Raw genomic sequence first — 17,788 nt, forward strand, 5'->3', positions numbered from 1 at the left:
TGATGTAGATGAAATGGTATAAAATCTCGGAATCACGATAAAGGGGTTTGTTGCACTCTACGATTATTTGTTTTCTGTTTTCTGATGAGAAATGTTTTTAAATCTGAATATTGAAAAACTGTTTGGCCCGTATTCTGAAGTCGGGTTTAACTTAAACTCAGATTTAAATTTGTGGTTTGAGTATGGACAGCCAATTGTTACTTAATCACTAACAGTATACATATCATACTATCAGTCATCCGGCTCTCAAATCACTCATAATTGTGTAGGAAGTATAAATAGACGATTGTCTTCACCTTCGATGAATCAGGAAAGAGCACAGTAAACATAAGTAACATACAACTTAATAAAAATTTTAATATTTTTGGCTTCCCATACTTAAACCACAACTTTAAACCCGAGTTAAAGTTAAACCGGACTTCAGAATACGGGCCTTTTTGTTTAAATCGTATCACAGCTTTGGTATAAAGGATGCTTATGACATGACAGCATTTACAAAACATTGTTTTTCCATATTATTTTTTTTTTTGGGGGGGGGTAAATACCCCCTTGCCACTACTGTTTCCATTTTATCATCTTTATCTCTTCATAGGGATGTTTACAGCTCTAATGTATTTTGTTCTATTATTAATTTCTGCTCTCCAAGTCATACTTTACAATTTATGTATATACCATACCACTTGCCTATCATTGCTTATTACACAAGAAATTTCATATCTCGTAAATAGTTGGTGTTAATGTCTCATCCAAAAACTATATAGTCCTATGAGCATCATAGTCCTGTATATAATAAAGAATTATTCAAAACTAAATAAGTTGTGTTACCTACATGCCTATAGGACCACTATAAGCCACCCCCACCCCCCAGCCACCATTCTAATAGCGTGAATTTGTCCTTTGAGAGGTTGAAAGTTATAAGAGGTGTGAAGGAGTTTTCTTTAGAGACAAAACACAAGAAGTAGCACACTGGGCGCACCCCGTTGAATATCGATTGATAACAGATTGAAAAAGAAATGGGCTAGTGCCATTTATTCATTCCATTGATGAGCTGTGGGGGGGGGAGACATTTATAGAGTGGATAAACGTTTATGTGTCAGAAATGGAAAAGGGCATTTATACGCAACCGTTCATCTCTCTCTGAAAGTCACTGAAGATCATGTCTATGAATATCAGTAATTTGCATTTCGGATTACTATCTAATTCACAATGATTTTGTTCAGACAAATATTTCAGAAATTAAAATGACTGAACGAGGAAGACGGAAAGAACTCAATGACCAATTTGTGTCTCTATAAACAACTCATTCATGAAGTATTCTTTGAGACAGACAGGCATGTGGTGATTTTTACTTACTGTAAAATTTCATTGAGTGGGGGAGAGGCCAGGGCTAAAAGAGATTGCATTGTCTTGATACATGAATGGATTCTTGCTCCTACCGCTATCTTTCTCTCTCTATCTCACACACACAAACACACCCACACACAGAGATGGCGAGGGGTCAATTTGTTTCTGGAGTTACAACCTTATATGGAAAGCCACTGGCTTCTTTCTTCAGGTCCCCTAAGAACATCTATCATCATAGTTTGGTTGAAAAGTGACCAATGGTTATGTGTCATGTTTGTGATGGACAGATGGACAACATTTGGATCCCCAAGTCTTGCCTTCACCTCTGGTGGGTGAGACAAAAAATTGCCCATAGGGGCAAAAATATGGGAAAAGATATTATTTATTTTTTGGGGGGGATCCTGCAGACTGAACAAGCGTTGCTTTTTTATGCAGGTTCCCTCACATTTCACCATATTTTAAATTGTCTTTGATTTCAAATTGCTGTATTATTTAATTTAGTGAATGATGCCACTTCTGATTTGTAAACCATGTTAGTTCTTCATCTATTATATTTTTTTTGTATTATGTTCATAATTATGTGAAATGTATAAAATAAAGTCAACTATCAAAAATTTTCTTCACTCCTCACTTCCTTATTTGGCATTTTTTTTTCAACTAATGGATCAATACTCCACCAGGGTCTGTTATGTAACCTACCTGAGTGAGTTGAGTTGTTTTACCAGAACCTGTCTCTCCAACGATAATCACCACACTATTATCTCTAATCACATTAAGCAACACTTGACGAACAGCAAACACAGGTAGGTATTCACGCTGCTCCCGTATTGACTTCTGCTTAGCAAAGGCACTTGATGCTTCAGTTTTCTCTTTCATGTGATCAGCAAACTGCTGCTGGGACTTGTAGTTAATATTCTCTTCTTCAGTTCCCTTTAGAACAATCAGAATATAAAGAATATCAACATGGTCTTAAAAAGAAAGAGGATATCGCAGTAGTAAGTTCTACTGTAGAATTATAAAAGTATTTTATATCTACAGAGATGCATATGCAAAATTATTAAAAAGCACACAACATTGCTCAAAAGATAACACAATATATTACACATTTGTTTATATATAAAGAAATCATAGGAAATGAAATCAAATTCAAGAGGGGGAAAGAAAGAAAAAAAGAAAGAAAGTAAGTAAGTAAGTAAGTAAGTAAGTAAGAAAGTAAGAAAGTAAGAAAGTAAGAAAGTAAGAAAGTAAGAAAGTAAGAAAGTAAGAAAGTAAGAAAGTAAGAAAGTAAGAAAGTAAGAAAGTAAGAAAGTAAGAAAGTAAGAAAGTAAGAAAGTAAGAAAGTAAGAAAGAAAGAAAGAAAGAAAGAAAGAAAGAAAGAAAGAAAGAAAGAGAGAGAGAGAAGACAAGATAATGTAGAGATTATGAAAATACTTACCATGATTTTCTTATTTACGAGATAACTGGATATACCCATTTGATTTGCTAGTTCATTACGATGAACCTGCGTGCCGAATATAGAGTACACAATTTTTCCTGCGCGCGCGCTGCATCTCCCTACCAACGCACTATCCCAAGATCGTCGCGCAATTTGGCGTCCATTTCCTCTCATGAGCCTGCGGGCAAGACATGTTGTCACACAAGGCGAGGGGTAGGAGGGAGGGTTCAAATGGGTATATCCAGTTATCTCGTAAATAAGAAAATCATGGTAAGTATTTTCATAATTTACATCAATAACTGGGATATACCCATTTGATTTGCTAGACCAACACGGATTCAACGTGAAGGGAGGCATGTCTAGACTAAGAAGTGCGTTAAAATAGGGAGATGAAGACACAAAGGCCGTTGCCTTACGGACAGGGGAGGCGATAAAGCCTCATGTGAAGAAGTCCTTAAGAGCAAGGAGTGAAGGAAAGAGGGGCGTCAATAGACGGACCTCGAGAAGTCGTGAACGACGATTCCAAGAAAGAGCCCAAGAAGAATGATACTAAGTATCATGGGCCCTCGGCCTAGTGTCAGGAGAACAACATCACCAGCTGACTAGAGCGTAAAATTCGGAATTTGTTGAAATTTTCAACAAGAATCGTGATCGGAAAACTGTAGCTTTAAGGCTCAGTAAGTGATCCATCGAACAATCTGAGAAGGCGAGAGATCTCAGAAGCCTCCGCGTGGGAGAAAGCGCCCAGAATTCGATATCCGTCTCAAATGCGTGAGGGCAGAACATCTGCAGAATTCTGATAGAGAGCTGTGGCAGAAAGTTACTAGCGGTCCGAAGGGGACTAGGAACGACGGAGAGTAGGGATTTAAGAAAACCACTCGTAAGGCAGTCAAGGGTCGAGAAAGTGACTGAGTGCCATCCTTTTAATAAGAAATACCGCGGACCTGCTGCCTATGTAGAATAAAGCAGTCTGGTTAAAATAGCTCAACCGGGCGTGTCAGAGAAACAGCGCGGTACACATCACGACAAAAGTGTGATAGACCGAGTGATCGAGAGAGAACTCAGGATCCCCTTTCTCCCGTACTGATCGAAGCACCCATCTGAGGGTGCAGTGCCCGCGGTGGAAGAGGTGGCTTGGCTCAAGCCACCATTGCCGAGAGAGCCCGTGAGGCTAGGCTGCGATGGATGACCGCCGGGCGGGGGAATCCCTAGCAGCAGCAAGTGTACGCCAGAGGGAGCTGGCGAAAAGTCTCTGTCATGATCATACGTGAAGGCGACAATCAAGAGATGTTCTAACGAACAGACATCGCCAGATATGATACCTCAACAGTACGTTCCCAACGGAATCGAATGAGGTAGCAACGGCCCTGTCCTATCAAGTTAGGGACGGAAACTGGCTAAGAGTGTCGATGTCCTCGCTTGAAGAAACAAGCGAAGGAGGGAGACTTGAGGAAAATAAACACAAAAATTTCCATCAGTCTGCGGTGAGAACCAGTTGTTTATGAAAACAGCCACAAGGCCTGGTCTCTCAGGTGATCGTAAGAGCAAGCACCGCCGGCGCCGGTTGCGGCAGCGTGGAACAGTCCGATATCGGAGAATAAGGAGTTCCAAAAAGCTGCGGGGGGCGGCAAAAATGACGCCCTAAGCAGTGGGGGATGAGCATCTAAGTTTCTAAAAGAAGAACTCCAGTGAAGTAAATCACTTACATGGAGAGACTCATCCGCAGTCGGCCCGAGAAAAAGCGGGTCGTAGTGATTGTGGTTAGGTAGGCATAAGCATACATGCATCCACGGTTACATCATCCTCGGTCGTGCGGTGACCATGGCCACATGCATTGCATGGAGGGAGGATGAAAGCAGCATGCGAGGTGACTCGAGTGTGCCGAGTGAAAAAGCTTCTAAATAAGAAGACGATTCGACAAATGGGCACGGTAAGACATCCACCGTAGACCACTCCACACAAGGAGGAAACGGCGGAGACGCCCGCAAGCTTGACCCACATAGAGAGCAGTCTATAACATAGACTGTTAGAGCTCGACCGATGGTCTGAAGGCGTACTGTTTGGTGTAAACTCGCCGACCCGGTACGGTGGGTGTGCCCAGAAAATAGGCATAGAATGCCGACAGAGAAGTCTGGGGCTTTAAACAAGCTTGAACGCACGTACATAGCCAATAATCTCATGAGATGTACGGCGGTTTCTTTCCTCCGAGATGATGCTTACCCGACCGGGAAGGACTCGGGGAACAGCTGTGAATGTCAACAGGAGGGATATCTAGCATATGAAAAGCTGATTCCCTCCAGGTATTCGGTGCGGGTGCTTTCGGCGGTGTCCGGCTGGACGACCGGTGATGGCAGCTCGGGCAGGGCTCGAACGAGCCGCCCGAATACGAGACAATAGGTTAACATAACCATAATGCACCGGGTGGTGAAGGCGTAGCGATTACTAAGCACAGGAGAACTTTAAATCGCCGTGACATTCAGATCCGATATACATACTCATAAGTTCGGAGAGCTATGAGGTAGTGAGACATACCGCTGAGCGGTGATGTTGCTCATATCGGAGTCGCCCTCTCTTCAGCGGCGATCGCTGGAGGACGGGTGTCTGTACTAGCCCTGACTCTGGCCTTGCAAGGGTAGGAGCTAAGTAAGACAGGGCACCCTTACTTTCGAATAGAAAGTGAGGTTCAGGCCAGAAACCGACGGTCCCGTCGCCTGGGCGGACGGACCGCGGACGTGATAGGTTGCCCCCTCAAAGCAGCCAAACATTCTCACGAGAGAAGTGCGGCATGCGGTATGTAAGAGATTCTTACCTCCAATCTACGGGCCCGCTTAGGGGGTAGAATGGAGAGAGTTACCGCTGAAGGAGTCGTCGCCGTACGTGGGCTTGACGTAGAGGGCGAATTCGGGAGTAACTGCATAAAAAGGGGAATACCCATGCAGGTAACTCGCCGATGGCTCCCCGGAGTGCGGGTTGGCGAGAGAAGTCTCAATCCGCTCAATACCCGACGCCAGCAATAAGACCGCGGCGGTCTTATAATGACGGAGAACACGAGGATAAGAACCCGTAATGCTCGGGGACGCATAGATGCAGCCTGAACGGATGCAAAGTCCAGCCGTCGGTCACCGAGAGCTTGCCGACATATTGATGCTTGAAAGCCGTATGTCGGAAGCACCTGCATAGAAACGGGGGTCACCGTGTAGGTGAACAGCGTTTCAATAAATGCCCGGTGTGAGAGGACAGGTGATTGCTTGAGCCGCACAGTGCTTAGCAAGGCGGCTGAAGCTGATATGAAGCGTGGGTGAATTACCCGCACTGCTCATGGGAGTATGTGCGACGCCTGACCCACAAATATCGGGAGTCTGGTGACATAATGGAGGGCGATGCCCGTATGTCGATAACACCTGTGTATTAGCGGGGATTTCCCTTGCAGGTGCGTGAGCCGGCGAATCATGAAATCGCCGGTGACTCTCCGAGGTGCAAGATGGCGAATGTCTGCTTAACCTGCCCGGTGCTCGACACGGCGGTTTTAGCTGACAGGGAGCATGAGGATAAAGATCCGTGATGCTCGAGGGCGTTCTGTTGTAACAGGAAGTTACGACGCATGGCCATCGGCACAAGAATCAGAAAGAAAGGTCTGCCCGCAAAGTGGGATTAGCGACCTAGACTTTCTTCTTGTTATTCCTCTTCTGTGCGGCCCCCGCCGGGGGCAGAAGAGGGAACAATCATCGGGAGTCTGGCGACATAGTGGCGGGCGACGCCCGTATGTCGATAGCACCTGTGTATTAGCGGGGATTTCCCTTGCAGGTGCGTGGGCCGGCGAATCATATTGCCGGTGACTCTCCGAGGTGCGAGACGGCGACTGTCTGCTTGACCTGCCTGGTGCTCGACACGGCGGTTTTAGCTGACAGAGAGCATTAGGATGAAGATCCGTGGTGCTCGAGGGCGTTCTGTTGTAACATGAAGTTACGACGCCTGGCCGTCGGCACAAGAATCAGAAGGGAAGGTCTACCCGCACAGCGGGGTTAGCGACCTAGAATTTCTTCTTCTTCCTCTTCTATGCGGCCCCCGCCGGGGGGCAGAAGAGGGTATAATGATTGGGAGTCTGGTGACATAATGGCGGGCGACGCCCGTATGTCGATAGCACCTGTGTATTAGCGGGAATTTCCCTTGCAGGTGCGTGAGCCGGCGAAACATGATATTGCCGGTGACTCTCCGAGGTGTGTTGGATGGCCGGTGTCTGCTTGATCCGCTCGGTTGGTAGTACCGTCGGCTGAAGCAGGCAAGCCTGGGGGTAAAAACCCGCAGTGCTGGAGGGCACTCTAGATTAGCTTGAGAAGCTGAGAGGCCTGGCCATCAAAAGAATCAGAGGACAGACCGCCCGACGGAGCGGGGCTTACGTCTGTGGTTCTCCTCTTCTTCTTTTCTTCTTCTTCGGTTGCTCCGGCGCCGGAGCGGAAGAAGGGACAAGAGGCTGGGCTGCGCCTGTCTTCCTCTCCTTAGCTCTCCCACGGGGAGAGCTAGCCGAGCGAGAGGAGGCGTCGGCCGAATCTGACGGCGTCAGATTGAATTGAGAGTCCGACACGGTCGGACTCAGGTGCCTCTTCCGACTAGGGGCTGGTAGCCCTTTGCCGACGCTCCCTAGAGGGGTCTTACACGGCATCGAGCCTAGTCTTTGCCGGGTGGAGAGACCCGTGCTCTCCCCCCGGACTTTAGGTGACCCGATGGCCGGTGGGTCTGACAGCCCTAGAGGAGTCGCCGTTTTCTGTACTAGTGCGACGCTCCCCAATAAGGTTCAGGTTCCGGGACGGAAGCCTTGGCCATCACCGTGCGGGCACGTGGTCGCAAATCCACGGTTCCACCATTATTAAGCGGGACACGTGAACGCGCGTCCACGGTTCCACCCCTTTGAGAGCCCACGGGGCTCTGACTCTGTTCTCGCTATCTATACTACCTGTGGTGGGGGATAAGACCCCGGTGTCGGGCCCCGAAACAGCAGCCGCCTGAGGCTCTTCAGAAAGAGAGTCCGAAAGGCTCATTATTGCCGTAGGGTGATCTAGTAGTAAGATAGAAAAAAAAAGAGAAGCAAAGGGGGTAGGGGGGGGAACAAACCCCAACCCAGAAGACAAGGACCTCAAAAAGCGGACTTTTGAGAGTCAAAAACGGATCTCACAAGGATGATACAAGGTAAAATCCCAGAACAAAGGAAACAGTAATAATTGAGAATTATTAAGAGACACTGTCCCTGAAGTCCGTTAGAAAAATTAATTATTTGATTATCACAACAAGAATCTGCTTCCGCCAAAATTCTGAAAAGAAGGGGGGAAGCATCTAAAAAGAAGAAAACACTAAGTTTTCTTCTTTTTTTTTTGTTGTTTTGTTGTGTCCACCTGTTCAAAAGAAAAAAAAAAATAATTTTTCTTGAGGTGAGGATCAGCTAAGGAAAAAAGGGGAGCAAGATTCCCTTTCTTTTTTTTTTTTTTTTTTTTTATAAACAAGAAGTTTAAGAAAAAAAAAAAATTATAAGTCCAGAGACCGGTAGCTGACTTGAAAAGGAAGGGGGGAAAAACAAAGATAGCTTTCCCGAGAAGGAAGGCCGAGTCAAAGGCGACGAACGCTGACAGGAGACGGCTTCCTAAAAAAAATTCTAAGTATTCTTGTGAAGGAAAGAAAATATTTTTTTTTTTTTTTTTATAATTAATTGAATAATTAATCAATTAATAAACACAAGAACAAAGGATTGATTGAAACAAAAGAACAATCAACTAACTCGAAACAAGAAACAAAGAACTTGAATCGAGGCAAAGGAGCAAGTCAAGAATTAAAAGAATCAATCAATTAATTAATTAATCAATTAACCAATTAATTCAATTAATAAATACAAGAGCAAAGGATTGATTGAAACAAAAGAACAATCAACTAACTCGAAACAAGAGACAAAGAACTTGAAACGAGGCTGGAATACGACGCTCCTAACGTCCTACAGAACCTATCTGTGGAGAAATAAATCAATTAAATTCACGACGAGTCGTATAAACGAAGAAGTCAGTGAATAAAAAGAATTAAAAGGATTAAAAAGGAGCGAAGACAACGCCCGAGCAGGAAGGCGCGGAGCTATGGGGCGGAGAGGTGAAGACAACCCGCCTGTGAGAAACGTATCTTTAAAAAAAACAAACTCACGAAGAGGGACAAGAAACGTTAAAATAATATCACGGAAGCTCCGCGCGACGTGATAATCCTATAACAATCTTAGATGAGAGAAAATAAGATTGAAATAAGGGAAGAATTGCACAATAAAGTATCCAAACGGAAAACAGAAATGCAATTTTGAGAGTGTACTTAGCTTGCGACTGCACTCGACCGCAGGCGAAAGTAAAAGAGGAAATGGACGCCAAATTGCGCGACGATCTTGGGATAGTGCGTTGGTAGGGAGATGCAGCGCGCGCGCAGGAAAAATTGTGTACTCTATATTCGGCACGCAGGTTCATCGTAATGAACTAGCAAATCAAATGGGTATATCCCAGTTATTGATGTAAATACATGTATATAAAACAGACTGATTGAGCTGAAGAAAAATGAAATTACTTTAATTGCCAAATGAATTGTTAAGGGAGAGAGATGAGGGCAGAAGATAGTGGATGAGATGAACTAACAATACCTTTTCATCTTCCTTTTTGACCCCCATGATATCTCCAAGTTTAGTACCAGCTAACTCCCAGTGTTTATGCTGTGCTTTCTTTCTCTCCTTCTGTTCTCTATGTTTCTTCACTACGTTGCTGCCTTTCCGAGCAATCTGTGCCATGTCAGATGTATTATCCTATAAAATGAAAATATATATTTTTCATTTGATACTTAATTTACATCTTAATTGCTTTATGTTCATTACAAAAGACGTTTCATATTTAACCAGGTCCATTGCACCTAACAATAACATTACAGTATACTTGTCCCATTGGCAGGGTCTAATCCATAGACAATACAAACATGAAATACCATACAAAGTACCTACAAAACATAGAGTATTAAACTTATAAGACTTAAAATTGAAGAGAGTACTAATCAAAAGATGGAAAATATACTTCTATATTGTAACAAATTATAATATGAATTGTCTTCAAGATGATGAAATAATAATAATAATAATATAGGGTATTTATAATGCCCACATATCCACCTTGTTAGGTGCTCAAGGCGCTCCTATATTACCCAGCTAAGCTAGGCGTTCATAGCGCACACAGCTTTTTAAGGAATTACTTGTACATTGAATAAATTGGAATAGCATATCATAGGCACTGTAGCCGATATTTTAAAAGGAATATGGATTTTGAATATAGAAATGAAAATAAAAAGTAAAAAGTAAAAGAACCGGTAAATAAAACATGCGAAACATTCGGTCCTCTGATAGACTCGGTCCTTTTCATATATGCTCATAGATAATTAACAATTCATAGCTGCCTGTCTGGTGGATATGCCTTCAACTACATAGTGAAACCATGATGACCTGCAGCGGTCGCAGATATACGCTGTTAGTGAAGCTGTTAGCGCTAACAAGTCACTAACATCATGAGCAGAATGTAGCACTAATAGGCACATGTGTTTTTTCATAGGTTTGAGCCTTATAGTTAGGCAAAATCTTTGATGAACTAAAGTCATCTATGTGTGTATTGATACAATGTAAGGGCTTTTATCCCATAGGCTCAATGTATTATTCCCAATAAACTGGGACTCGGATTTGCAACATTGATTCTTACTTTGTGATGACATTGTAGTGCGGTGTTACTGAATTCTAATCATTTTAACCATAGGTAGGTCCATGTTTTCACATAATTCATAGTAATGTTGTAACCCGCTCCTGTTGCGGTATGGGTTAACCTGCCGGTATGCCCCCGATCGCGGTTTGCAGGCCGGGCTGAGTTCATTCTCAAACCTGCAGACCGTCATGCGAAAAAAAGGAGAAGTAACGAAGCATAATACAAACATTAACAATGAAAATTGAGTTAGGATCATGTGCTTTTTTACGTGGCAGATTCTTTTAGAGACGTAGATATTTCCTTTAAAAAAATGCCGGCGTATTTTTGTCTTGTGGTCAGTGAACAGGACTGAGACAGTTTGACATAATACATCGAGTTGCTCTTTCAAAGGAGCGCCAGTGCAGCGCAGTCAAAAGCAATTGCATAGGCCAAAGAAACTCGATGGTGAGTTTGTCGTTCCAGTTTTTTCCAGCTCATAATGAGGAACCGATTTCAATATTCATTATTTTCCAGAAGATGAATGTTTGACCTTTTGTAACCTTTTAACGCACTTTTATTCTGTGGAACTGTCTTGAAGCCAGGGAAAAAATTAATCGTTTTTTTTCGGGGGCTCCATTTCCAATTTTTTGTAATATTTCAGGGGCTCCATTTCTACCTTTCGGAGGCTACTTTTTGCATTTCGGGGGCTCTTTTCAAATGCTACGTTTTTGCATTTTGAGGAATACCTGTTCACTTATTAAATTAATTATTACTTATTGTTTAATATTGTATGATATTTTAAGTTATTTTTTTTCATGTTTACATGTAGAATCTTGGATGTGGGTGTGACTGTGAGTTGAACTTGGATATAAATGAATTCAATATCTAATTTCTACTCCATCTAATTCCAGTACTTGGCCATGTAATAAAGGGCCACATACCCTAACTTTTCCTGAAGTTCTTTGAAAACGCAGATTTCCACGAAAATTGCATTTCTCTATGGGGGTGTCTAAATTTGGTGAGAATGAACTCATTGATAACTTAAATATACATGACAATGAAGAAATCATCAAACTTTATTGGCAGTTTTGAATAATATACCCGAAATATAAACTCTGTCTGAAACAGAAAATCACCTTCATTGAGGCCTTTACAGAGTGAATTGTCCCCCAGAGCTCTGGCAGAGAGACAGAGCTCAGACTGGCTAGCTATACAAGTGCCAATGCGTACGTGCGTGAGCCTCCCGTTGGCCTTGTAAAACAGATTGAGCTTTGTTTGATGATTTTTTGTCTGATATTTACCTCATCCCCTGGAAAGATAAAAAAAAATGATTTTTAAGTTATAATTAGCAAATAAGATAAGTTATTTTGGATGTTACTAGGCCGTATGACAACTCACCAATGCGAGGTTACTAGACTCTGGGATTCATTGAGGTAGCTCAACCATACCTCAAGCGATGTTCGTGCAGGCTCCACTCCACTTCACTACCGCTACATCGGGTAGGTGGAGCGTAGTGTAGCGGTAGTGAAGTTGAGTGGAGCCTGCGCGAACATCGCTCGAGGTATGGTTGAGCATGCAGTGTCGATCACAAGAAAAGAAAAGAAAGAAAAGTTTTACAGGTATTTACAAGATATACAAGTAATTGTGACTGAAAAGCTTACAGGTATATTAATGTTTTATATCAGTTTTGAATCTAGATCTATGTCAAAATAGTAAAATAATGAATTATTTTCAGAATTTGATTTTCAAACGCGGGCGGGCGACGGGAAACTGAACATCGAGTTTCAGCGGCCATATCGAATGAAATACAAAAACAGAAGGAAATAATATGGAGATATACGAGAAGAAAAAATTGACTGTATCATTATCCTGGTATTTATTTCAATTTTGATTACTTTATAGACGAGGTCCAATAGAATTGAATATTGTAATTATGATTGTTGTGAGTCGCCGTGTCGACCGACCTGGACTGAAAAACAACATTGCAGATTTTTCCTGTGCAGCCTGGGCTAGCTAGCGCGTGCTGAGCTGCGGCTCCGATCCGAGGAGTTACTTGTGTAATGCTTTCAATATCGAGATCAGAGGGGACCCATTTCATGGTACAAAGTCACCCGAAAAAACATTTTCTCTCAGGAATAAAAGGCGAATGTGCAAATTGTACGTAAATTCACTCTAGGCTAGGTTAGTAGTTGGCATATATTTTCCTGATTTGAGCCTGTATAGTGTGGGGATTGCAGAAATAATATTTTTCATTTTTCAAAGATAAATTGACTTGCGGGTTAAAACCCGACGGGTCAGCGGGTCCTGCTTGCAAATTATTGGATTATACGGGACGGTATGGATTGAGTTTTCACTTGCGGGTTACAACATTAATTCATAGACTGTCAGGAAAGAAATTTATACAATTGTAATGTTTCAATTGAGTTCAAACATGTGCTTAGCATTTATTGTTTATGTTTCAATTGATGTTTAAATGTACATATGTTTTGGATGTTTCAAAGGCAAGCGTTGGAAACGTTTGATACCCCCCCCCCTTATAGTACAAAATCAGGTGGATGCCATATTTTGTTCAAGTGTTAAAAATATTTCGCACTGCAAAGCATCTTCATACAGGTGTCTTAAATAGTTAATACTGTGCTTTAGCATGGATGAATATAGGTGTACAAATGCACAGGAAGTCCCTTGTTATTAAAACTGTGTTGCTTTGTGTACTCATCTGTCACTGAAATTCTTTGAATTACTTAATAGAAATTTCACAGTTAGTCCTAGTAACGGTAGGGTATATTAGGAGGTTAAGTTTAGTAATTCGAGAACCACCTAAGCCAGAATAGACTACAGATGTTCGTGTAGGCAGTTTTAAGTTATAACTGAGGGACTACGTCGGTGACGAGATAACGACCCCAGCTGCCGCCGGTTCTCCACCAACATGATTGGTTAAATTTCATGTCATCATTGGGGGCTCGATCTCGTCCACTAATTCGTTGAAGCCACATCTCTCTTATCTGGGGGCTACTCATCGAGGGGTAACACAGTCTGCGGAGGCCGAGTGGAAGAGACATCGCAACCTGCGGAGGCCAGGAACTGGACCGACCACCAGGGCCGAGTGGGGCATGTCAGACCAGATAGGATGATGGGGGCTCACATTAACGATTACCGTTTAAGTTAAGTTATTTTTTGTCACTTCCCAAGTCACTTCCCACGTGACAATTTGGAGGTTCCACCGAGATACTGCTGCTTGAAATAATTCAAAATTATTTAGGAAAGAAATTAATCTGTGGTCATCTTTCTAAATGGATACTTTATTGATGGTCTATTGGTAATAGCTCTTAAAGTATTGCTCCCCAAGGTGTGCATTGAAGCCTTGGTACTAATCATACTTGCTATGCTTGAATTTAGATTTGGATAGTACGGTGAATTATTGTGGGAAATTTTCAGTAGGAAAATATATTTCATACCTTTTTTCGGCCGGGTAAACAGCATTTAGGGAAAGCAGACCCTGTTTTGATGCTATGGTATATAGTGGGCTGTTGGTCGTTAGGATAAAGGATATGTCGGGAAGAACTGTTTGTTCTTAATTCACATAATTACTGTCTATTCTTACGGGTAACTCGTTGGCATGATAGCAAGTATTGAATGTTACAGACTGTGAATTTTGTATGTGTGAAGTGGGCTGTGTTCGCATGGTTGAATAATTGTATGCTCGTGGAGATAATATTTCTAGTGCGGTGCTTGTACCAGGGTTCGGCATTTGGTTGCCAGGTTAAAGCTAGTGTTGCTTTGTTTTGCGGACGCCTTTCACAATTCAAGTCTGGTTGTTAGGTTTTGGAATTTAGTCAATATGGCTAGTAGTATAGAAAAAATGAAGGAGTTTTCTTCTCTAGGTAGAGAGATGGGACTTAGTGGTAGCGAATTGAGTAGTTTTGTCACAGAGTCTATGGAACGTGAAAAAGAAGCTGACAAACGTGAGCGAGAACGAGAAAAGGAAGCTCATGAATTGCGCTTGGCCCAAATCAAAATAGAACAGGCAAAATTAGAGGACTGCCCTCTTGAGTTCAGTGGGATTAAGTTGAAGGTAGGAAAGTTTGATGAATCAACTGACAGTTTTGATTCTTACATAACAAAGTTTGAATTGTTAATGGATAGTCAGAACATACCAAAACAAGTTAGGTGCTTGCATTTAATTTCAAATCTGACTGGAAAATCACTGGATGTAGTGAATAGAATGAATAGCACTGATCGCACTGATTATGATAGGGTAAAGCGTGAGCTAATGGAATACTTCCATCTTACTGAAGATGGTTATAGGAAGAAATTCAGGTCTGTGAGACCAAATAGGGATGAGCGCCCAAAACAGTTCGCTGTTAGGATGAAAGGATACTTTGATAAGTGGTTGGATTTGTCTGGTGTTAGTGATTACGATTCCCTGGTCGATTTGGTTGTTAGGGAGCAATTTTTGGATTGTTGTCCCAGAGAGATAGTTGGATTCTTGAAGGAGAGGAATTATGGGAAGTTGCATGAGATGGTTGAATGTGCTGAGATATATGTGCATGCACATGGATTGCATACTTTCATTGGTCATAGAAATGATAGGTTCAATCCTAAGAATCAGAACCAAAGACAGAATCAAAATCCGAAACAGAAATTAAGTCAGATCCATAACACTAAATCAGTATTAGGTCCACAGGCAGATAGGACGCCTAAGTATGCTAGTTCAACAAAAAATAGCATAAAACCTAGCTATGGTAATAGCGGTACAAAGTATGGGTGTTACATATGTGGTAGTCCGAATCATTTGAAACGGAATTGTCCAATGAAGCCTATAGTTCATTCAGCTCAGGCTATGAGTGTGGAGGACACTCCGATTGATAGCGTTAGGTCAAACAAGTCTAGATTGCATTCGAATGAAAATTTTATGCCGATAGAAACTTTGCGTTCAGATGATATGGCAAGTAGTCAGTCGAAATCCACTGGATTCGTTGAAAGTTCAGCTGGGTGTGTTCTCATAGGCAATCCAATGATTACAGTTCTGTCAGAAAGGGCGAGTGTTGAAACGTTTGGTATGGCATACGATGAGGTTGGTGCAATAATTGATGATATGCCAGTTGTATCGGGTAGGTTGTTACCCATGAACAAGCCTGTTTCCGTGCTGAAGGATTCTGGGAGTAGTACGAGTGTTGCGAGGACGAGTCTGGTGTCAGACGATCAGTTCACGGGAGTGATTCAGTTAGTTAGGCTGATAGATGGTACTCTGAGGCGTTTTCCTAGGGCAAATATCATGCTGGATAGTCCATATTTTATTGGAGAAATCAATGCCTTGTGTATGCCCAATTGTTTGTGTGACGTCATTATTGGTAATGATGTGAAGGGGGCACGTGAGCCCAAGGATCCTGACCTGCAATGGGTGCCTAGTATAGTTCAAAAGGCGAATAGTTCCGATGTTGATGATCGGGTATCCGAAGTTGATATGCAAAGTTCAGAAGTTGTGTCGAGTTCGGAAGATAATGTTCGGGTTTCCGAAGTGAGTGAGTCCGTTCCGAAAGTTGAGGCTTTGGATGATGCGTCTTCATGTGTGGATGAAGCGATGGCTGTTGAAACTAGAGCACAAAAGAAAAGTCAATCTAAACCTAAACAAGATTTGAGAGTGAAAGACTCGGGAGTAAAAGTGAAGTCGGAGGACTTTTTGCGAGAGCAAAAGGATGATTTGTCACTTAAGCCATTGTGGAACAAGGTGAATGATAACGAGTCTAGATCGAGATTCTTGTTCATGTCAGAGAATAATTGTCTTTATCGACAAGAAAGGGATATGAGAAATCCAAGTGTTGGTGTTGGTCCCAAGTTAGTGGTTGTTCCAAAGTCACACAGGTCTGAGATAATGCGAATTGCCCATGATTCATTGTTTGGTGGACATCTCGGCATTAACAATACTTTGTCGAAAGTCAAAGCCCAGTTTTATTGGCCAAGCATGTATGAGGATGTTGCCAACTTCTGCCGATCATGTGACGTGTGTCAGAAGACTATTAGTAAGGGGAGAGTCCCCAAAACGACTCTCGGTAAGTTGCCGATAGTTGGCGTCCCATTTCAGCGTATTACGATAGATTTAATGGGTCCATTCATTCCATCTGCAAGAGGACATACTCACATCCTAACGATAGTTGACTATGCGACTAGATATGTAGAAGCTATACCATTGAAATCAATATCGACTGTAGATGTAGCTGAGGCATTAGTCACTGTGTATAGTAGGTTAGGTGTTCCTTGTGAAGTGATGTCAGACTTAGGTACACAATTTGTATCTGATTTGATGAGGAAGGTGTCACAGTTGTTATCAGTCAAACAAATAACAAGCTCTAGATATCATCCGATGTGTAATGGCCTTGTAGAAAGATACAATGGAGTAATTAAGACAGCTTTGAGGCGTCTTTGTTCTGAGGAGCCACGTCAGTGGGACAGGTACTTACCTGCTTTGTTGTTTGCTCTGCGAGAATCGCCCAGTTCGAGCCTGGGGTTTTCTCCATTTGAATTACTCTATGGTAGACATGTGAGAGGTCCAATGGATATTTTGAGAGAATATTGACGCAGAGTTAGGTAATGAGTATGAATACGTAATTGACTTGAGGAAGCGGTTAGTCGAGTCTTGGCAATTGGCGCAAGACACTGAAATCCTCCGCAAAGAGATACAAAGGTTATTATGATCGAAATGCGAAGAAAAGGAAGTTGAATGTTGGTGATGAGGTCTTGATACTTTTACCCACTGTTCATAACAAGTTACTAGTGGAATGGCAAGGACCATTTAAGGTTGTTGGTACCAAGTTTGACTATGATTATGTTGTCGACGTCAATGGTGTGAAGAAGACATATCATATCAATCTTCTCAGGCGATATGTTCGGAGGGAAGAAGAGGTGGCTGCTAGCTGTTTTGATGTTGGTACTTTCAATGATAAGGATGAAGAGGAGGGAGGGATGATAGATGAGTGTATTGGAGATGCGCCTGATATGCCATGCTCATTACAAAAGGAGTTTGTCAGTCATGTTCATGACAATGAAAGACTAGATAAGGATTGTAGGGATGAGGTTCGAGGTTTGTTGTGTGAATACCAGGATGTATTCACGGATGTTCCTAAGAAAACTTCAGTGGCTGAATGTAAAATTCATTTGACAAGTAATGAACCTGTTCGTTCTCCCCCTTATAGGGTACCCCAGGCTGTGGAGGGTGAAATAAGGAATGAGGTTGAGTCGATGTTGAAGGGGTTATTGAGCCGTCTGATTCGCCTTATGTGCATCC

General features: G+C 42.4%; 1 protein-coding gene across 1 annotated transcript in view; it reads right to left on the reverse strand.

Moving 5' to 3' along the window:
- Nucleotides 1-392: 392 nt before the first annotated feature.
- Nucleotides 393-17,788, reverse strand: part of LOC121408096 (pre-mRNA-splicing factor ATP-dependent RNA helicase PRP16-like) — a 95,842-nt gene continuing 78,446 nt past the window's right edge. Inside the window, exons 10-11 of the mRNA XM_041599436.1 lie at nt 9,435-9,593; nt 393-2,274 (exon numbers count right to left, since the gene is read on the reverse strand). Of these exons, the coding sequence (XP_041455370.1) occupies nt 2,002-2,274; nt 9,435-9,593 (432 nt within the window). The 3' untranslated portion in view covers nt 393-2,001. The remainder of the gene's footprint in view (nt 2,275-9,434; nt 9,594-17,788) is intronic.

This window comes from Lytechinus variegatus, chromosome 2, assembly GCF_018143015.1.
Source record: "Lytechinus variegatus isolate NC3 chromosome 2, Lvar_3.0, whole genome shotgun sequence".
NCBI lineage: Eukaryota > Metazoa > Echinodermata > Echinoidea > Temnopleuroida > Toxopneustidae > Lytechinus > Lytechinus variegatus.